The 22,621-nt window shown below is 37.4% G+C and overlaps 2 protein-coding genes and 1 long non-coding RNA gene across 6 annotated transcripts in view; 2 read left to right on the forward strand and 1 right to left on the reverse strand.

Annotated features, from left to right (window-relative positions):
* Window positions 1-1,631: 1,631 nt before the first annotated feature.
* On the forward strand, window positions 1,632-6,446 carry LOC146460364 (uncharacterized). Of its 2 annotated transcripts, XR_014857669.1 has the most exons (4): window positions 1,632-1,930; window positions 3,691-3,800; window positions 5,122-5,231; window positions 6,231-6,446. It is a non-coding gene; the product is annotated as an uncharacterized LOC146460364 (long non-coding RNA). The 2 variants fall into 2 exon arrangements; XR_014857668.1 differs by lacking the exon at window positions 3,691-3,800 and having other exon boundaries at window positions 1,666-1,930.
* A 6,314-nt stretch (window positions 6,447-12,760) lies between these two features.
* The window catches only part of LOC146460365 (uncharacterized), a 33,914-nt gene continuing 24,053 nt past the window's right edge, over window positions 12,761-22,621 (reverse strand). For all 3 annotated transcript variants that reach the window (XM_085088261.1, XM_085088263.1, XM_085088262.1), the window contains 2 exons: window positions 15,372-15,713; window positions 12,761-13,371 (listed from right to left, as the gene is read on the reverse strand). In XM_085088261.1, coding sequence (XP_084944387.1) covers window positions 12,950-13,371; window positions 15,372-15,713 — 764 coding nt within the window. In that variant the 3' untranslated portion in view covers window positions 12,761-12,949. The remainder of the gene's footprint in view (window positions 13,372-15,371; window positions 15,714-22,621) is intronic.
* LOC146460366 (uncharacterized) lies at window positions 20,161-21,325 on the forward strand. Its single transcript, XM_085088264.1, has one exon. The coding sequence runs from the start codon at window positions 20,175-20,177 to the stop codon at window positions 21,027-21,029; it is 855 nt and encodes a 284-aa protein (XP_084944390.1). The 5' UTR covers window positions 20,161-20,174; the 3' UTR covers window positions 21,030-21,325.

The following is a 22,621-nucleotide window of genomic DNA, read 5'->3' on the forward strand; positions in this document are numbered from 1 at the left end:
CCTTGTACAGTAGTTACACAAAGAGACTGAGTGCAAAGCAGGCATCCTCTTAGAAGAATATGTTGCTCTGGTATTCATAGCATCCTTTACTTTGACCAAAAATATTTTATTTTTTTTTTTCGCATTTATATTTTTGGACAAGATTGAAACGTCTCTGCGCACACAATTACCTTTCTTGATTAATTCATGCATGGGAGCTTCAATTCCAATGCGTTCCTTCCGCGGGCTCTGGCAAAGATTGTTCCAAGTAGTGGAGAGACGAACTGACCTGATTTGTGACATTTTCTAGTTATTGTTGTGAAGTCCCAGGCATTCGTGGCCGCGTGGGACCTAGACCGGATGTAGATTATTATGGGCTATTAAAAAATATACATGGAATGAAAATGGCTGTCATATAGATGAATTTTTTAGTTTGTATAACGACAAATAACCAAATAGGAACCCTTTCCCCTGCATAAAGTATTCTAAGATCCATAAAATTATTTTCTGTGAATCAGATTTTAATTATTTTCTTCGGTTTAAAAGAAAGTTCCACTTACAGAGCACTCTGACATTAAGATTACCAATAGCAACCTTACATGACTGATGTTCTCATGTATAACGAAGGAATCGATAACCAATCATGAATGCATTCATGAATGAACGTTTTTGTTAATTCGTCAGTCAGATGTAAGGTAAATTCATCTTTAAACAACTATTTCTTAAACCCTAAATGAGCTTTAGTAAAAAATCAAATCCAACCACGTGATTTTCTTATGAAAGTTTTTTCAAGGGACAACACTTCTTTGGTTACTAGGAGACCGCGGACGCGTGTGAACAGTAAACGAACCTTTTATTTTTTTATCCAAGCATTACAAAATTGGGTGCTGCAACTGTCTAAAAATTAGCTCCAAATTTGTTCTACTTTAGCAACTTCCGACAGAAAAATATGCTTGCTCACAGTAACACTACTGTGCGTGAGTTTTCCGAGCAGCACTTTGTTTTATTCGAATGAAAACAAAATTCCTGTCATCTGTTTTCAGTGATAATGATTATATCGATCTTAGAAGAGTGTTTGAGACTTCTGGGTATCTGCTTTTAGCTATGTTTCACAAGAAAGTGCGCACTGGTTTTCCAACTGTCTAAAAGTTACCTCCAAATTTGTTCTACTACAGCAATTTCCGACAGAAAAATATGCTTGCTTACAGTAACAATAACGTGCGTGTGTTTTCCGAGCAGCACTTTGATGAAAACAAAATTCCTGTCATCGGTCATCACGGATAATGATAGAAGAGTGTTTGAGACTTCTTGGCGTCTGCTTCTAGCTATGATTCACAGGAAAGTGCGCACTGGAAATGGCCCGCTGAGATAATCTATTCACATTTGTCTGGCAAAACCGAACTTTCCCCCGCTAAATGATAAAAAATAACATCATGGGTGTTTCCATGGTTCCTGGATACCATATAGTGCAGGCAATAGCTCTCAAATTTTCAAAACAGATATTCCATCGAAACGATGCATTGTTTGCCCCTGACTAATTCATTCATGAATGTATTGTAAATATCTTTTTTATAATAATTGAAGAAAGTTTCACTTAAAGTAGACCGGCAGATTACAATATAATCAACACAACTCTGCATGATTGTACTTTCTCATTTATAAATGTATTATGAATACATTGAAAGTTCCTTCCAAAGAGCGCCCGCACATTACAGTTACTAATAGGAACTCTGCATGAATGTATTAATTATTTTCTTATCGTAAAAAGAACATCTGGGTATTTTTTCTTGAACTTTCTTTAAAATTCGTGCATTTAGCATTTTTCCAACTATTTAGAGTACCATGGATACTAGAGGGCATAAAAGAGAAGTGATATTTGCTTTGAATTATCTTCTTGCAGACACTGCAGAGTGAACGCGTTGGAATCAAGAAGGCAAAACCTTTACAGGAGGTGAGACTCATCTTCATACTTTTAAAATAACTTCGAATTTATTCGATTAACCGCCCTGGGCGCTTATTTAACTTTTTGCTGACGGGGGTGAGCGCTTATTCAAGGGTGGGCGCTTATTCAAGGGTGAGCGCTTATTCGAGGGTGAGCGCTTATTCGAGGGTGAGCGCTTATTCAAGGGTGGGCGCTTATTCGGGGGTGAGCGCTTATTCGGGGGTGAGCGCTTATTCAAGGGTGAGCGCTTATTCGAGGGTGGACACCTATTATTTTCCCAGCATTTTCAGCAAGGAAGGACATTTTTAGAATAACAAGACAAGGGATACCAAGTGATTTCGCTTTAACAACTGAAAACAAAGCGCAAAAGCTAACATGAACAATACAAACCTTATCTAGAACCAATTTTTGAACACAACTGATGCTCCTCTTAATTAATGCTGGGTTGGTACAGAAATTTCTTCTTCTTCTTCTTCTTCTTCTTCTTCTTCTTCTTCTTCTTCGTCTTCTTACTATTATTTCTTTATTTAATTTTTTGTTAGGAGGGGGTGGGATAGGCGCTTATTAGCTTTCAGGGTGGGCGCTTATTCGATGTTGGTGCTCAGTATTCGAAGGCGGGCGGTTAATAGAATAAACATGATAATAACCCTTTGTCAAGTTAAAGTTTTCTCCACATGTTTCCTCTACATGTTTCGGTTGCATTGATCGAAAGGATAAAAGAAGCTCGATGAACAACTATCGAACCTTGTTTTTTCGGAAATGAATGTCCTCTTTCTACCAGAAATTGCTTTTATTGTTACTGACGAAATTGTGTGCAGGTAACCTAGACATAACCCGAGCCCGAGAAAGGTTCTAAATTAATTGACATGTTAAAAGAGAATACAAAATTTCCTGTTTCGTTTTGAAAGTTTTCTGCAAGTAGTATTTAAGTAAAGGAAATACATTTCTTTTGTAATTTTTTACTCACGACGTATTAGAACAATGCCTTGGCAGATGAAATTGGTTTTGCTGGCCCTCAATCAGCGGAAGTTAATTTCTTTTCGCTGAAGAGGGATGTCGGAGAATGAAAAGATTTTAACTATTTTACTGAACTTTAGTGTCCCCCAGCCATTTCTTTTTTGCACTTTATATCTTTTAAATTTGCTTTCGCCCAGCAAAGCTAAATAAAAATAGTATCACCTAAGCCTTAACTCCCACCGTAACAAATTCTGATGACTAATTTTGCTGTGACATCGATCAAGATCACCACACAAAAAGATTCAGTTAACACCTTTCAGGCTATTTCGTTTTCTAATATGTAAAATTTGTACATCTTGTGGTTATAAGGTTTGGTAATTTTCTCCGCACTTAGATGACTGAAATTATTTTCAACTTTTTTCAAGATTTGGTGTTGAAAAGTAACTAAATTCCTTTCATTTCAATGTGTCTAATATTTATCTTGCTCCGACAAACCAAGAGGAAGAAACCACGTGAATCTTTTTGCCATCGCCTGCGATACTTTGGCTAGTTTTAGCAGGGTCAGAGAGCTAGGTTTGATTAAGTTTTCACCGTTCATTTTAGAAGAAAGTTTAAAACGTTCAGACATAAGCATTTCTTTTTTCACGTTTTGTCTGTCAGGCATGCATTGTCATCCATGACAATAGACAACGCAGCATTAACTGAGTGTTTTAACAAAACTAAGACCATTAATTTTGAGCTTAAAATTAATGATGCCACACACACCACACCAGTCTTTAGGTTACCTTTTATTCTAACTTATTCCTACATAGGTGAAGAACGAATATGAAGTTTCAGGTTTTTATGTTGCTGATCATTCTTGTGATCGCTGTGGATGCTTTGCATGGTGAAAAGGCTCCGAAGAACGACGTTAAGGAAAAACGCAAGAGACGAACACATTTATAAGTTATCAAAAGAGACCTGCTATCGTCACGAATTTTATAGATTCCAATAGTTAGCTGTTTGGAGCAAACTATAACATGTGATAAATACTTGTTTGAGTAAGTGACTGAAAGTCAAATTCAATAGCGAATACATCTTCTCTACACTTTTGCTCTCACACAGAAACAATTTCGATTTAGTATTTTCTGCCTCCAGCAAGTATCTCTGTACTGATCTTCCACCCAAACCTTCACAACCCACCGCAAATGGTAGAACTTTTCCTGCATCTTCTCCTCTACAATCCCTCATAGCTTTCATATTATACCTGGTGTGACTCCTCATTCTCTTCTTTCCAAGGCACTGGGAATCTCCCATCAAACATCAACACGTCTGATGTCTAGTTAGAGAACATCATCTCATCTGAAATGACGTCATGAACCCACATATGCCTACCGACTCATGCAAAACCCTTCTCTTCGGTCTCTCTCTCCTGCCGCGGTAATTATCAACTACGGTACGACATCAGTATCTTCTGTTCCCCAGCTTCTTATTTTAGCTGCCATCCCTACAGGTTCTACTGTGCACATTCAGCTACAATCACTTTAAATTGTCTTACTTCCGCTTAAAGCAGTTTCCAACTTACATAACCTTCAGTCACTGATCAAAACCGCTCTCTCTCTTGATCATAGACCACTGTGACACCGTCCAACCGTCACATACTGCACAAATTAGTTTGTTGTTTTACCTGCCCAGTTCATGCTCTCGGTAACACTCCATTGACGTATATTATGTTGGACTGTTTTGTATATCTGGATCAATTCACGCACTCGGTATTCATTAATGAAACCCCGACCTTGGCACCCCAGTACTTCTCCAACACATTCAATGCCTAGCCTGAATAGACCATTTCCGAGTTGTAGTGAGCCTCATTGTGAAAGCGAGGCTAAGTCCAAAGTTTTTATTATGAAAGTTAGTTTCCATTCATATGCAAGCAAGACTAATCTTCATATGAAAAGCTTTGCACTTAATCTCGCTTTCATAATGAGGTTCACTGCAACTCAAAAAAGGCCTATTGACAATGTATTCTGAGCGGCCGAGCACTGGAAATTTCTTGTATGTTCAGCAATGTTATTTGATAACAAAACAAACAGACAACTGGGTTGAATAAGGTTTCCCTTAAACAACTGAGTTGAGAACCAACAGTCAAGAACAAATCTCAAGGTTCTACGGTTAGAAGACGAAGAAAGAGTAGGGGGAGGGGGACATGAAAGAATTAATTAATCGATTAATCAATCAAAATTGCTCTAAATTTATATTTTAAGGTCAGTGCTGGCCGGGATTGTGGATGTGTAAATTTGTCCGACGATTGTCCAGGCCACCACGGCGATTGTGATTTTTCATGCGATGACCAGTTTAAAAAGTGCTGCTGCTGGTGAGAATTATGAAATGAACATACGACTTATTTCTATGGAATATTTAACAAATATACCATGGCCGCTAAGCCAATCAAATAGCCGGAATTGCATTATACAATGATCCAGATTTTAACAAAAGAGGATATTTCACGACAAGTGGAAAGCTCGAAAGCATGTTACCTGAAAAAAGCGAGTTATCTATGAACGAGGAAATTTGTATTAAGCACAAAAAGATTTGTGATCATTTCCGGAGAGGGTTAGAACGCCATCGATCATTTTTGCTTCAACTGCGAGGGTTCTAGAAAATATCAAGAAAGATTTCCGAGAAGTAATTTAATTTCCCACGTTGACTTCTGGCTAGAAAGTGCTCCGGCCTATGCAACACCCTCATGCCATCAAACTGTCCTATTTATATAATTGGCTAAGGCAGAACGTCTTAACAGCATACCCATCTAACTTCTAAATGGAAAATTTATATCGGGAAATGGTCCAGCTTGGCCAGGACAGAAGTTCTGAAAGGGTTTTAGTTTATGTATTAAATGCTTTCACGAACTTAACCTTGTCAAACGTAACTCTTACGTGGTCGTATAGTTTTCATTTTATTGATTTCAAAGGAAACAGTTTCGGGCGTACGATGTAGGCTAACTAGGGTCATTTTTGGTACAAAGCCAAGACGTTAGCCACGTGGAGCTGTCGATTTGTCTCATCGTTTTGGACCTCCTTTTTACTTCTTTGTTTTTATTGGACAGTTTCAAGCGAAATCATCGGAAATGTGTTATAAATACGTCAATAATGCGTCAAGAAAATAATTAAAACGTTAATTCTACTTGGCAATGTTGAAGCGTAAAACAACACTGTAAGTCAGAAAATATCAGTCCTATCCTTAATCAAGATCAAAAAATGACCAAACCTTACTTCTGGAGTATTTCGCTACTTTTAGTAAACACAATCTGTTTTTCCGTATAACCACCGTTCTTACACCTGTCCATGTGAAATACTTGTCATTTTTTTTTCAGGGGCTGATACTGATCAGTGGACGGTTGTGCAACGATTCGCAGCTCAGCCATATAAATAATAACAACAAAGTAGTTGAGTTGAAGTTATTCACGTCTTAGAGCTTGCCAAGTGAAATATTTTGTGGAGACACTTCATTTAGCTGTAAAACTATTCGCTAAAAACCGCGGGCTGTGTAATGCTAACGAAGCCAAATAAAGGGTTAAGATGAAACTTTATTGTTTTTTTATGTTATTCTTCCTTACAACAAAAAATTAATAATAATAATAATAATAATCTCTTTATTAACATATACCAAGCAAATTGTTATTTAAAAGTTAAAAGTTGAAAAAAGAACTATGAAAACCTATTTATAATTCATTCCGATTTCGAGACTAATTTTCAAGCACAAACTTTCTTAAAGAAAAAACAAATGTCATAATAATAATAAAAATAATAAAAAACAACATCTTCATCAACATGTTCCAAACTATTTACAAGTTAAAAGTTCCAATTCCAAAAAAAACTTCAACTGCCTATGTACATAAAATTCCAACCATATCGAGCAAAATGATAAAATTGTGGCCATTCTAAAAAGTAAAACCTACCTTTAATGTCAGTTTGCAGCGAGGTATAAACGAGTTTTCAACGCATGGGATAATATTTTTCAAATCCGGCGGATTTCCGACATATGTAAGAAAATTCGGATTTGGGGCTCTTCCAGGCAGCAACAATCTAGCAATACCTTTACGAAATTTAGGATTGAAGTAGGCAGTGGTATGCAATTGGTAAAAAGGCAACTGGATTATAAACACAATTCAAGAAAAGAAAAGGTGATTTAAAAAAATTATAATAATGAGTATATTTTTTCTAAGTATATTGGACCATTGTCCAATTTCCCAAAATTAAATTAATATTAGTTCATAAAATGTACGTTGGAACATCAAATGGGAAGCACTAACTTTCACCAAGAATCTGAATTCTTGTTTTGAAATGCAGTGAGCTTCTTCAATATCATCACACGATGCCTTTGACACATCGGGGATTGGCTTTAACTATACCTCACCTTGTTTAAGGGCGTTTAGAGAACAAAAAGAGTCATCAATTCTGCTTCGGATTTTAAGAAGAGTAATTAAAACTAATCACATGCAGTATTCATTGCAATATTACTTTGTCCAAGTTTTAATAAAATGCAAATAAATCATCATATGAATAGGCATTTACTGAAGGACTTCAGCAAAAAATTTATTTTAAGCTAATGCTGTATAGTTTTGATGATACTACCATAATTATCAAGGCAAAGCGACTGTTTCTCTTCGTGGTTTGAATATAAGTGAGTGAGAACAACATATGAGACACTTACGTAAATAACTTAGCGCAGATGGAGCCAGTTTGCACAGTCAAAGTTAGTATTTTTTGCCGCAATAAATTCCACTGCTTAATTCACGAAATAGTGATCAAGACCTTAAACTAACTTTGAACGTGTAAACTGACTCCAATCTGGTGGTGTGCAGGAAATTTAAACACGAAAATGGGCGACCAAACAATTTCAGTTTTTAGCGGAGCTCCCCGCGCCGGAGCCCCATTGATAAGAGATTTTGGTATATACCCATAAAAGCGAAAAATTTTGGTTATGACGTCACTGTCCGAGCGTCCGTCGTACGTCCACCCCTCTATGTAAGCCATTGTGAAATGCCACACTCAACCTGTGCGGCAACCCGCGTTTTTTTCGGCGGGAAGTGGGATGGCTTACTTCTTTCAGAAAACAAACGAGAATTTTGAAGAACACTGATTTCTTGTATTCGTTGAATATGTTGTCAAACTACATATGTCGAGAAAGCAGGCGACTAATAAGCAAATTTGAACCCCGAGAGCGACGAACAAACAGGCGAAATGTCAGTTGAAAACAAACATGTGGTGAGCTGGGTGAGGAAGCAACTCGCAAGTTGCATAGAAATTAAATGCATTTTTGCAGGCAACTGTCGGTAATTCTCCATATTTAACATACTTCAAATTATACGCAAATACTTAAATCGTTGCCATACGACAAATATTCGTGGATAAATTAATTTTGAACATTCATAGAGCTGTTCACAGAGTTATGTTTTGTGTTGGACTTGTGTAATTCATTCGCAGGGCACATTTGTAAACACGCAGTAAACGTTTAAATATTTCGGACCACAACCAAACATTGTTTTTTCCTGTATTCTCCGTTTACCAAGACTAGAATTATTTCTGTAAGAAAAATATTCACAGAGTTATGAATTGTTTTGAAAATTTTGTGTTGGACTTCACTAATTCATTCGCTACCGGTATTCTCAGCGCATATTCAAGTTTTGTAAACACGCTCTAATTTTAAGCGCTCACTGAAATATTTCGGACCACAACCAAACATTATTTTTTCTGTATCCTCCGTTTGCTGACGTTTACTTAGAGACTAGAATTGTTTCTTTAAGAGAAATATTCACAGAGTTATGAATTGTTTTGAACATTTTGTGCTGGACTTGTGTAATTCATTCGCAATTCACAGCGCATAAGTTTTGTAAACACGCTCTAATTTTAAGCGCTCACTGAAATATTTCGGGCTACAACCAAACACTATTTTTCCTGTATTCTTTTCTTAAATTTTAGTTAGAGACTAGAGTTATTTCTTTGGGAGAAATGTTCCTAGAGTCATTAATTGTTTTGAACATTTTGTGCTCGTCATTCGCAGTGCATATTTGTAAACAGTCACCCTGCGAGCAGAGCCTCCTTTTGTCTTTTTCTTTACCGAGGAACGCCAAAATCGAGCAAGCAAAAGAAAGGCTCTGCTAGCAGGGTGGTAAACAGTAAGCCCTAATTTTAAAGTAAACGTCCAAATATTTCGAACCATAACTGATAACCAAACATTATTTTTCCTTTATTTTTTTTCTTGTAAAGTTTATTATGAGACTATAAATATTTCTGTACGAGGAATATTTACAAAGAAATAAATTTTGAAACAAATATTTTATTTTTATCCGAGCGGCCAAATTGCACGCGTGGAAACATTACGTGATAGCCAAATATTCTTTGTTGTACGCATTTCAAACTTTACGCAAATGCATTAATAGTTTCCACAGGAGAAATATTTGAGAGAGAGCGTAATTTTTTCATCCACAAGTGTTTTATGCTCTCGAACGTCATCGGAATTCGGCAATGTGATCTCGTACGATCAACAAGAACAGCTTATGGTTCAAAACATTTTCCGCTGACGCGTAAAAAGTTTGCTTTATATGCACTTAAGATATATATAACTCAAGACAGGATGAAGAATTTGTAACGTTATTACGTTCATAAAATGAGCAGAGTAGCATGTATATAAATGCTATTAAAAAGGAATTGTGGAGCTCCGCTTTTAGGCTTTGCTAAATATATATAAATCTCAGATACTGGATCTCCACCTTTTTTAACTCAGCTGTGAAATTTAGACAGTATTTTCAATTATTTAACGTCAATTTTTGGTGAGAGCGGAGGTCCCCCTTAACTAAATTGGACAATTAACCAATTATATTGATCATTTATCTAACGAAAAGTACCCATAATTTGGGTCCAGACTATGAGCTTTCTGACAGTCCTCTATGCGTTTTTGATGCATTCCCATCTGGCTGAATGCAGCATCCCTACACAAGGTAAAGGCGTCAGCATTTATAAAGGGGCAGTGTCATCTACATTTAGTAATATTTTGAAAATCCACAGGACGTCACTTAATTTAAACAGTGTAAAATGACCATGTTCAGCTATATAGCTGGCCAAGATCATAGATGGAAATCCAACTTGAAAAAGCTGGGCCCCAATTGTCAAGCACTTAAAATCCGTTTTATCTGTATTAATATACAACATTGCTAATACTGTTGTCATTTTAATGTTGTGGCTCATTCTTTCTTTGAAAACTCAGTACATTTCATCTCACTTTGTGATCTGGAAGCAATTTATATACGAACAAAGTATTTGAATTTAGATATAAAAACTTCTTCTTAGCTAAATATAGCAACTTTTGACCCAAAGCAAGAGGCTAATAAATCCATTTATTAAAGTTGAGTGGGACTAGAACATTAGCTTCTTTTGGATACATAGGATAAGAGGGCCAAATCATAAAGGAAGTGGTTCGAAGGCCCAAAAATTTAAAGGGAAGAGTAAAATATTTATACTCAACTCTTGCCGGTGGCAAACACCTTCGGGACCGCCATTTGATGCCCATGATTGCGAGAGTCTACAATAGTGGGGTACGATGATATTGACCCGACTTCACGTTTAAAATGTCTATCACTATATTGTAACGAGCCAAGTTAGAAGGACTGTCAACTGCAGAGCCTACAAGAAGGCACAAGGCTGTAAATGACAAAACCAACTAATAAGATAGCATAAAATTATTCTAAATACAGTACAGCGGTGGTACTTTGAAGATCGGAAGGACACCATCGCATCATCATCGTTTTATTAAAAAAGTTCTATTTCGAATTGTACAGGCGAAGACTACCAGCATATAACGAAAGCTAATCGAGGCGGATAGAAAAAAAATGGTTACATTATCTCACATTTCATACACCTTGTACGTATTGAATGAAAAAGCTAAGGTAGTTATAGTTTTCTGTTTGTCGTCATTTCTGGCGACAAAAACAGCAACAAACAGAAGAATATAAACATGTCATTCAATACGTCCAAGAGGACCGTTGCAACGAGAGTAAATAATAAAAGTGTTTAGTTTGGAACCACGGCGGATGTGTCTCGGCAATTCCATAATAGCAAGAGTTAGTTCGATACATTCCTTTCTTGTTTCAGCCGGGGATTTAGCTCCTGCCCTTAAACTATCAGTTACAGAAAGTTGAATAAGTTTGTAGTTTTGTTCCAGAAATTCACCCAACGTTGTAACTGTGTCAGTCTTGGTTTCGTATAGTTTGGGTCGTTTTATTCCTAGCCTCCAACGCAGAGTCCTTAGGGGTTACGCGTGACGAACCCCTAAGGAAGTCTGCGTGGGAGGCTATTTTATTCCCAATTTCTCGTCAATTATTTCGTTTGCTCGAAGCTGTAACGCATAGTTTGCATATTTTTTGCACCGTATCTCAAGACTAAAGTGTGAATTTGAATTTTGGGAGAGCATTGTGACTTAATACCTTTGACTCCAATAGATCATGTTCTTACGGCAAGCTCTATAAGGGTCATAGCTGCAGGTTTTTTGGTGTTAATTTTAGTATACTACTCAATGACGCGATGTGGGTCTAATTCAGATCATTCGTGGTACTTTCCTGAGGTACCGTTTCACGCTATACTGATAAGGTAGTTTTATCTTTGGGAGTGGGTGGACAAAGTCTTCAAGTTAATACACTGCATGATTCAACCTCGTTTCCCAGGAGACAGGAAGAGGATAGACATTCTCAGGATCTACCCTTTTTGGTCTTGTCTGCTCAGGTGTCTTATGAAGAAAGTTAGGGAGGGGTACTCTAATTTAACCTATTCTTCTAAATGAGGCTGTCGTACGCACTCGAAAATCGTAGTTTCGGACCACCATTACTACGCGAGATGTTTTATAGCAGTCTTCAGTTTGCCATTTCGAATAGCACTTATTCCAACGTCAAAGCAAGTGAAGTGGAGAGACTCTGGGAACGAGCTTGTGTATGATTTAAATGATTAACTCAGAACTCGAACTAGAGGTATTTTTTCATGCCCTACATGATGTAACGTAGTTCTAATTTTGGACTCCGTCGACAAACTTTAAAAGTATGATCACTCAAATGATGCAGGTATATTAGTAAAGGGATGTGCGAAAAAAGCCAAGAAATAAAAAACAAACAAACAAACAAACAAACGAACAAGAAGTCCTTTAGGCTAAAATCGGATCCTGTAAAAGTCAAACGCTGCAAAAAGGAATCCACAAAAGTCCATTCCTCTTAGAATAAATTTCCTCCAGAAATATTTCTGCACTCAAAAAGAGTAACTAATAGCATTTGTGAAACTTTCACTTTTCATACAGCGTAGAATGCACGAAAAACAGAGATTGGGAAGGTGCTAAGATTGTGACCAGAGAAATGGATCTATTTAGGCAGAGAAAATTCTGAAGAAATTGAAATGATACGTGAACGGCATGGAATGAGTTCAGAGTTCTAAACAAAATTTTGGAACGTGGAAGCCAATTCTGAATGATTATTTTAAACTAGGAAAAAAGCGTATCTTCCCGCTTTCATAACTTAATTCCATTATACCTCATTAAAAACATAGCAACGCGCATATCTGAAAAAGGTGTGGTTACAAAGGAAAACAATGACGACGTATGAAGGGTAGTCAAACTGCTCGAAACGAAGTTCATTTTAAAGATTTTTACCGTGGCAGGGAAATCTCGTTTTAAAGACAAACAATTTTTAAAAGTTCAAAACAAATTAACAAGAAAACTTCCAACCCCCAAGAAGTCTCGAAAAAAATCGCCAATTCCAAACTCGCAAATGATCTTCGCGCCTTATAATTAGTGTCACTGCGCCACTAATTTAGCTGAGTATACACACAATACGTCATTTCAAATTATATAAACAAGAGGCCTGACTTTTTATCAAAGCAAAAGTCTTTATTGTTTTTATAAAAAGCCTTTAAATGTATCTTCACACACACATTCAGACACACAAACAGACAATTCACCCCGACTAGAATTAAAATAAGCACACGTTCAAATTAGCAAGCGCTCACCCCAAAAATGAAAATTACTAGTTTGAAAATCGGTCTGGGAGGTACTCTTTCAAAGCCTAACAACTTTAGCTCCTACTATTGCCTGCAGCAATTTTTTATCCCACTCTTTTTCCTTGTGCCCCTCAAACTTTAGCAAATTTTTCTTACCCAAACAAGCGAGATCGATCAAACGCCCTGTCCTAATTTTGTCTATATAAACAATAATCAGCGGCAAATCTCCCCTTCCTACCCTCCTTGAGACGCTCGTCTTCCCCCCTTTCCGACAGACATTCATTGTCGGGTAGTTGTCAGACAAAACAACTAAAAACACTTGGAGGCTGCTGTCGTACACGTTGTCAGCCATGTTTTGGTCGATGGGTCCTCCCAGCTGATAGCGTATCTTGTGTTCCTTGAGAACGGAGGTCAGGTTTTCAGTAACCCAGGCAACGTCACTTGAGCTAAAACTGATAAACACTGCACCAGGAAGCTTACCTGTATTGAGAAAATGGAACGTGGAAAAGTTAAATGCGATATTGATGTATATGAACCGCGTTCCACAAGAAAAATACTGTCTTATTGCAAGTGACAATAATCTCAACCAGTTATTTAATTAAAACCCTCACTTAACGTTGGTATCATGAGGTGGTAAAATTTTTTCACATTAAAAGTGTTAGCTTATTAAGTTAAGTGCATTTTTTTTCTGTTACGTTTGACATTATGTCCTTGTAATAAAAACCGAATTATACTTTCCTTTTCTTGCCTATACATTCCCCTTAATTTAAGTCGAGCGTCATTTTTGTTAATGTTAATTTCCACGGATCATTAATTAAGAGGCGCGTTAATTTCCGTGACTTTAATTTCCATTGTTTTCACCCTGAAAGGAAAAAGCATGGCTTTGCAAGGGTGGAGATCCGCCAGTATCATGGACACTATGTCAACATTGTTTTCATTTCGGATCTTTACACTTTGGGTTAAAATAAATTTGTTCCTGTTGTCTCAACAATCGCGTTAATTTCCCTCATTTTGAAATTTTAGTACCCCTTTCGCTTTAAGTTCCTTTATTGGGAAGTAATTTTCCCTTCCATTCGGGTTAGTTTAAGTCGCATTAATTTCCGATACCTTAATTAACACGTGCGTTAATTTCCTATAATAAGGTATATACAGATCCATTGCATAGATTAGTGAAACATATGCCTCGCGCCATGGACGTATCCAGAACCTAAACTTGCGTCATAGACCTCAGTGTAAAGATTAAGAAAACATATGCCTTTTACCATGCACGTATTCAGATCCTACATCTTACTTTCCAGATCTCAGATTGGCGTTTGTTTGCAAGGGTGCCAGCCAGCTTTTAATTAGTAGTCAGGAATGCCTCAGGACAAATATATTTACCATTTTAGGACGGTTTGTCTTCTTGCCCACTGCCTTTTTGTTTTATGATTAATTGTTAGGAAAGTATAAGTAGCTCAATGGAAATAAGTCAACATTTTACACACAAATTCGACACCGTAAAGTGGATTACTAACTAAGGCTAGGCACAAACCGTCGGCTTAATTAGTCTCAGCTAAATTAAAAGTATAGATTAGGCCTTTGTGTAAAGGCATTGTTAATGGGGTAAATTTGTAAAACACTTTACCACGAAAAGATTGAACAATCGAGTTAACTAGGTTTACAATGTGACAACATGACGACCGCGTTCTTGTGTACGCCCCAAAAACATGGTCAAAACAGCGAGGTGCATTCGTATTAAGCTGGATGGTGTTATGAGGTGTTCCATCATTTCAAGGCCCTCGCTAAAATGACGGCACGTCAGCCATTGCTGACCATGTCAAAACCACCGGACACGATATCAAGTGCGATCATTTTGATATTTCTTAGCGTCGGGCAAAAGTGATTATCACTGTAAAATCAAAGAAACTTTGTTTATCCAGGAACTTAAGCCAGCTTTTAATGTCAACGTCAGCAGTGAGAAGGTGATACTTTGTTAATTAACCGTATCTTTTATAGATTCATTGTTAAGATTGTTTTTCTTGTAAAGTATATGAAATAATTCATATATGAACTGCGGATATAGATGAAAGTGAGAAGTGATCATCGCAGTGAATTTTCCAATTTATGTAATTGGAAATTGGAAGCCTGAAAAAAATTCAGGCTTCAACGGGATTCGAACCCGTGCCCTCCGCGTTACCGGTGCGATGCTCTACCAACTGAGCTATGAAGCCACACATTGGGAGCAAGGTCAATTGTAGGTTCCCATGTTCCCATTTTCCCGGTTCCAGACCCCTTATTACTTTTATATACATAGTTGTAAAAAATTTTAACGGTCACTTTTGAAATGTATGTTGACTAGCCTACGGAACGTCAGGTTATATAATTAGAAATGCGCAAGTTTATTATGTCTATCACCGCAGTTTGTATTTTATTTGTGTTCCATTATATTCAGAATTGTGAAAATCTCAGGGGACACAGATAAAATGATCAGAGTGTCTTACCCACTGGTTGAGGTGAAACTTCCAAATGGACGGCTGCTGAAGTGCTTTTCCATTCGTCCCATTCACAGGACATGTGACAGCTATACGTGCCCGAGTCATCAGCCGTAACGTTCGTAATGGTGAGGGTGAAAGCTTGTTTGCATTTGCTTCGAGTTTCCCTTACTTTTAATTCATACTTCTCACTGGATTGCAGTGGCGCCGACTTGCTATTGAAATACCATCTCAGGCGGCACTCATACTCATAATCTACTTGTCCGTCAACCAAGCACTTTAGGGTGGTGTTGGTAAAGGCTGTCGCGTTAATCTTTGAAGGTTTAGGGATTGGTATGTCATCCCATGGGCCTGTGAAAAGAAGCAGATTTAGTTCCTGTATTTTTTCAGTTCGGAAATTTGCAACAAGTTAGAGACCATAGCAGTGATGCACACAACTTAAACAGCTGTGGAAAGAAAGCCTGGAAAAATCAGCCAACGACCTCTGCGATAGCTGTGCATTGCTTTACCAATTGAGCTGTTTAACCAACTGAGAGCTGGCTATTTTGCGAATATCTCTTCACCTCTACGGGTATACGTATTGCATATTCAGGAAATGACCTACTCCCAGTTGGCTTAATAGCTCAGTTGGTTGAGCACTGTACAGGTATCTCAGAGGCAATGGGCTCGAATCTCGTTCAAGCTGTCAAAGTCACAAGTAAAACTAAAACGAGTGCCAGGGACATTGCTTTGAGAAACTACGATTTTTGCGTTGTTTTTACGAGAAAAAAGAAAAAAGGTTGAGGGGCCACTTTCACCCAAAAGGCTTTGTGCCCATTTGTTATTGTTTACAAACGCTTCTATTGTTCAGTGTTGCGATCTAATTGGTTTATCATAATATTCAAGCTGGAGCGAAAATTCTGGCGTATTCAAAATAAATTAGACAAGGAAAATCGGACTGATTGACAACGAAAATATACCATTTTTCTTAAAGGGGCAGTGTCATCTATTTTAGTGCCACATTGAATAGCCAAAAAAATATATTTGTATTTGTAGAAACATTAAAATGTTTCAGTTTTGTTAACAACAACCCCACAAGTGAACAGAAACTAGTATTAATTATCTTTGGCTGCAGATGGCTAAGATGGAAATGGTTGCAACTTGAAAAAAAATTTGTTCTTGTATGTCTTAAAGAAATCACTAAAAAGACTGATTACAGTAAGTTTTTTCTTCTAGGAATCGCTTAATAGCTTCTTCCCAGACTCTAAGAGTAATTTGCGTTGGAGGAAAGGTTCTTAGACAAATGTTTGAGCAGTTTTGACTAATACAGCAAAATCTTCGTGGCAGTGCCCCTTTAATCCCGCTGCATTATGAACATGTTTGCATTCATATCCTCCTCGCTGTATTTGGTTTATTTGTGATGGCACTAATTTGGAGAATTTGTTTAAGAATCGGGACACTGTGCAATCTTGACGATCATTTTCTTGTATTCTCAGGACCTGCATATTTGATTAAAATGGCTAAAATCCTCGACAGGGTAAAAAGGGGAGTATGTGATAAATAATAATTGAATAATAATAATAATAATAATAATAATAATAATAATAATAATAATAATAATAATAATAATAATAATAATAATAATATACAATTAAGCATTAGACTAAGTCTCAATGCTTTACAACTCTATAAAAATGCCAATTACAAATGTGAGAAAAACACATATATATATAAAAGAAACTTCATAGTCACATTAAAAAACCTACTCTAATTGATAAAATTTACGAAATAAATATGTCTTAACTGAAGATTTAAAAGAGTTCAATGTCTCGGACTTCTTTATTTGAAGCGGCAAGGAGTTCCAAGCATTGGCAGCGTAGACAGAGAAGGCTCTCGCTCCATATGTCTTGGTGTTATAGCGAGGAGTAGCTAAGAGCCTTTGGTCAGCAGATCTTAATGGGCGTGATGGTAGATATGGGCAAAAGAGTTCAGATATGTATTCTGGAGCCAGATCATTAAGCGCTTTGTATGCAAATCTCTTTGCATATAATTTTTCTTTTGGCGTTTTAGGTTACTAGAGAATTAGCCTTTTGAGGGTGACCACGACTAAAAGCAAATGGACGTAATCGAAAGAAAATTAAAGATGAAGAAATAACTTATCGACATGTTAGATATTACATATACGATCACACGAGCAGGCTAAGATTCTTAACATGCGCAACGTTTTGGATGAATGTATTAAAAATTTCTTATATCCCTTTGAATTCCAAGGGCATATACATGCGTCCTGAAATATGATCCTCAGATACTGAAGACATACATATACGTCCTCAAAGAAGATATATTTTAGTTTTTTGGTTGGCCGGTCACCGTTTTTGATCTGGGAAAGAACACAAAATCAGCTGACACGAAAATTTGCGTGGTCGGCACAAAATTTCTCCGTTAAGTTTTGCACTCAGTGATTCCTTGAGTCTGGAACCACTGTATAGTAAGACTTGGAAAAAAGGGCTTTTAAAATGTCCATATCTAAAATCTTCACTTTATATGACAAGAGTTTGTCAGATCAATTAGGATAACGTTATCAAATTGCATATGGAGTTTCAAGAATATTGGAAACGGTACCACCCTCCAAATAAAAATTTGTTAAATTGTCAGCCAAGCGAAGCCTGAACATTTATCACTCCAAGAAACTGAGATGGCCTGACAATTCATCAAACGCCACAGTGGTATCGACTCAACATGTAGGAATTGAACTCATGACTTTTACGCGATGAAAAAAAGAAAAAAAAAAAAGAAAAAACACCTGGCACAGAACGAAAAGATTGAACGCATGACTGTCTCGTAATCACCACAAACGTGTGCAGATAAACGTTTAGGAGATCAAAAACATGCCACTTAATAAAAATAACATCATCAGCTTAATTCAAACACTGATCAGGTGACTTGACATAGCACCCAAACAATTCCTTGTGGTTACTTAATATTGTCTTGATCGAATGACGGAAGCTCAGATCAAAGGCAAGTTCTTCACCAACAAACAAGAGTTTTGTTCCCTTTTTCCAATGCCAACGATCTGTGAACCAATGCATGGATTGCAATAAGATTTGGTATCCTCATTAAGTAATTGTTAATATTACCGTCATTATTTCCATTATACCTAAGCTGTTCAATTTCAAGAAAATCAGGTGACCCGACGGATCCAAAACACTTCTTTATGCCAATATCCAGAACTGTTCAATTCTTGGAAAATCAGCCGATTTGTCTATGCACCAAGATCAACAATGGCTATCAAGTCTCGACATGCAGAGATTTAATCGTGAGTATCTCGCAATTAAAAAAAGAACGTATCTGGCACAGCACGTTATATAGATTGAACTCATGACTATCACAACAAACGTGCACAGACAAACGTTTAGGAGATAGAAAAAAATGCCACTTAACAAAAATAACATCAGTTTAATTCCAAGAAAACCAAGTGACTTGAGATTGCATGCAAACAATTATTTGTGGTTTTGTTATTGTCTTGACCAAATGACGGAAGCTCACTGAGATCAAGGGCAAATTCGTCACCAATAGACAAGAATTTTGTCCCCTTTTTCTAATGCTATAACGATCTGCGCCCCATGGCATTGTTTGTCAGTTTCCAATAGCATTTCAGTATTCTCATTGAGTTATTGTTAATATTATCGTTGTTAATTCTATTATATCTAAGCGTGTTCAATTCCAAGAAAATCAGGTCATCTGATGGATCCAAAACACTTCCGTATGTCAATATTCAGAACTGTCCAATTCTTGGAAAATCCGCCGATTTGTTTATGCATCAAAATCAACAATGGGTATCAAATCTCGATATCTAGAGATTTAATCTTGAGCACCTCGTGATTGATGACGAACGTGACCAGATAAATAGTCGAGAAATCAAAGCTATGCCTCATTCATTTCCCTCAAAGTTAACTGCCAAGAAATTAAAGGAGTGCTATTTGGTAAGTATAGGATTTGAGCGATTCAACAGTATGGTGATCTATGCTATTGAAAATGCTTTCCATTGAGGATGCATACGATACTAAATTACGAACACATTTCCACCTTTTTTTTGGACAGAAAAGATCCATAACTTATGTTATAAGCCCCCGGGGGGGGGGGGGGGGGGACTTTCATATGAAAGGGGCGGGAATGCTCGTCGTCTCGCTTAGGGTGTTCTGGGTAAAACGCCATTATACTTAGCCGTGAAAGTCTCGTTTAGGGGTGCACGCGAAAAGTCTGTGTTTTAAAATGGTCTCTGTTAGGGGGTCAAAAAAGTTTGGGCCATGCCCAGATTGGTCTCCTTTAGGGGCTTAATTCAAAACTTCCGACGAGCATCCTCGCCCCTTTCATATGAGAGTCCCCCCGGGGGTTATAAGCGAACGTACTTTTAGTCAACAAGGTTAATCGCGTAAGACGTTATACCAAATAGATATCTCAGACATTCGAAGAACGAGTTTACAAGATGGGTGACTGAACAAACGGGAAATGGGAAGAATTGGCCTAATATTTTCAGCTTATACGAGAAACGTTCGAGAACGTTGTTTTTGGGGGTCGCCTCTTTAGTAGGAAGCGTAGCTGTCGTAAATGAACAGTTAAATTCCACTATTTTTACATCGCTTTGCGATCGTTTTTTCCGAATTTAAACTCAAGAAAAAAAGACATTCTCAGTTACGGGTCATCACCCATAGGCTGTTCGTTTAGCTTTAGCAGATTACCCCAAAATGTATGATACCGTAATGAAGTGCAAGGCGTTATAATGCAACTAAGTCATATCTTTCTGTTTCTTTGCTTGTAGTTTCATCCCGGAAAATGGCAACAGATAATGAAAAAATATCACAAGCAGTGAAAGGGGCGTTAGAGCAAATTGAAAAGAATGCACCTGAAGAGAATTCGAAGCTGAGTGCAGATCCTAAACTGAAAGCTGCTATCACTGAAGCCGCCAGAGCTTCAGCTACAGAGGAGATAACGCTCGCCCAGGAGTTCGCTTCTCAACCTGATCGAGACATCCGTAAACGGCTTGCTAAGTACCTGCCCGAGGATCGGATCAAGCTGATAGAAGAAGCGCTTAGCATCCCAACATTTCGCATGGAAATAACTAAGAAGGCAGATGGAAAATATTGGGTACAGTCAACTAGGGGAGGTAAAGAGTTCTTTCCTGGAAAAGTGCTTGCCACAGTTGCTGACATCAAATCAGCAAGCATCCAACAGGAAGCCAGTATTGTGGTTGAAGCTGTACTTCTCATCTTGCAAGCGGTGGGTGTAAAGCTATCAGTGAGCGAAAACACCATGAAAGCCACAATTGAAGACACCGTTAACGCAATCGAACATTCTTCACAGTTGCAGAGAGCGATCCAGACGTTCATCTCCTCCTGGAGATCGGCTGGAGGTAATGCAATGGCAAAAGCTAAAGCCATCTTCATCCTCATCAAGGACAGCTATACAGCTGGAATCCTGTGGACGATCATCAAGAGTCTTTGCAGAGAGATGAAATGGTATGACTGGGCGTTGACTGCAGCCAAGGTGAGCGCCATGATCATTGCGGCTCTTGCCACAGAGGGAGTAGCGCTGATAGCAAAGATAGCCTTGGTTGTTTTGGCGGCCGTTGACTTCGCAAGGAAGATTGCCAACCTGGTACAACTTGAGGAAATAAAGCAAACTCTGTAGGAAAGAGTTAATGATGAAGGCACTATCGAAAGTTTTTTGGCCACAAACAGTCTGATGAAATATTTGATTATATGATATAAACGAGTTAAAATGCAAAACCATTGATTGCTTATAAGTTAAGTGTAAATTAGAGTTTGAAAACTCGAAATGAAGTAGGTAGAACTGATTTAATGATTCGGACAAAATGCCTAATTATTTCTATGGAGCTATGAAGAACTGATTAACATTGTCAACATTAATTGTTACAAATCAACGCGATGCTTAAAATAAAATAAATTTGGTGCCACCTTGCCTGACAGAGCCTGCTAGATACATAGCCTAAAGAGATCCTACTTTCTGTACGTGTATTTCCCGAGACACCTTTTAAAACTACCAAATCAAATATGAAACGCACGATGAGTATTGACATATTTTAACAAATTCAAAATTTTAAAATTTGGAATGATCCATCACTGTTACTTGTAACGAATATATATACATTTTGTTACGTTTGGTTTGTTTTGTTTCTTTTTCTTTTCTTAATCATTTTGTTTTGTATACGCGACCCACGAGGAAAGATGACTTCCTGTTAGGGAAAAAACGCAAGGCTCCACAGAATAAATGACGGAAGAGTGCTATGAGTAACTGTATGCATAGCTGAAAAAAATTTCTGAATTTTAACCTAGAATTGAAGAATTTAAAACCGGGATGAGCCTGAACGTGAATTTGCTATACATCACGCAATTAAAGATGTAAATGACAATTCAACAGTCGTTTGATTGTTTTCAATGTTTCCAGCATTTGCCCCTTATGGCTCTGCCTTGTTCAGCCGGACTGACAGTAGCTGCCTTATTTAGACAGTGAATTTAAAAGGAAGTGACTGGTAATCATACATATTCAGTGTGCTGCTTTTGTGCCGTTATACGTCATTTCAACACTCTTTAACATTTCGGTGACATTTTTGTCTGACTTTTAAGCTTGAAACTGCACCGACGATCTGAAGTCCGAAAGATAATGATTAAAAACTGATTGAACAATAGCGCTTAGCATTTGTTTCTTCTTGCCTTCTCAATGTGCTCGAAGACTTACCAGCGACTGATAAGTGAAAATGTGAGAAATATACGTTCGAATAGGCACAATTTACCCTTTAAGCCCCAGTAGTGACCAAAGTCCAATTTCTCCTTACAACGTCGCTGCTTGAATAAACATTTAAGTCAGGAGAATAAAGGGAATAATCAACCATGATATGGATTGAAACTTGAAAAATTTTAGGCTAATGTTTTTCAAGTTCTCGCATTTTCGTTTCAAAAATACGCTAGAACTGAAATCACAAGTTGTTCCTTTCAAGCCGATTGAGTTGATTTCTTTCCTCTCATCATTGTAAAATTATTTGGCAGCTGATTGAAGGTCTTATTTCATCATTTTTAACAAAAGATACCAAAAACTCCATGGTACTTCCCCTTTAAAAAGAGAACTCACCGATTACAAAGAATTTTAGCATGCATGGTTTGCACGCGACCTACCGTCTTCAAAAGAGTCGGATAAAGTTACGTTTTGGTGGACGTCAATCAAAGAAAAGCCGTTGAAATTTATTTCGAATTTTGACAAGATTC

The sequence above is a fragment of the Pavona decussata genome, unplaced genomic scaffold (assembly GCF_977016875.1).
Source record: "Pavona decussata unplaced genomic scaffold, jaPavDecu1.1 SCAFFOLD_214, whole genome shotgun sequence".
NCBI classification, from domain to species: Eukaryota; Metazoa; Cnidaria; class Anthozoa; order Scleractinia; family Agariciidae; genus Pavona; species Pavona decussata.

Excerpts from the sequence above, each read along its gene's own strand:
- LOC146460366 (XM_085088264.1), top strand. The coding sequence starts at position 20,175 with ATGGCAACAGATAATGAAAAAATATCACAAGCAGTGAAAGGGGCGTTA.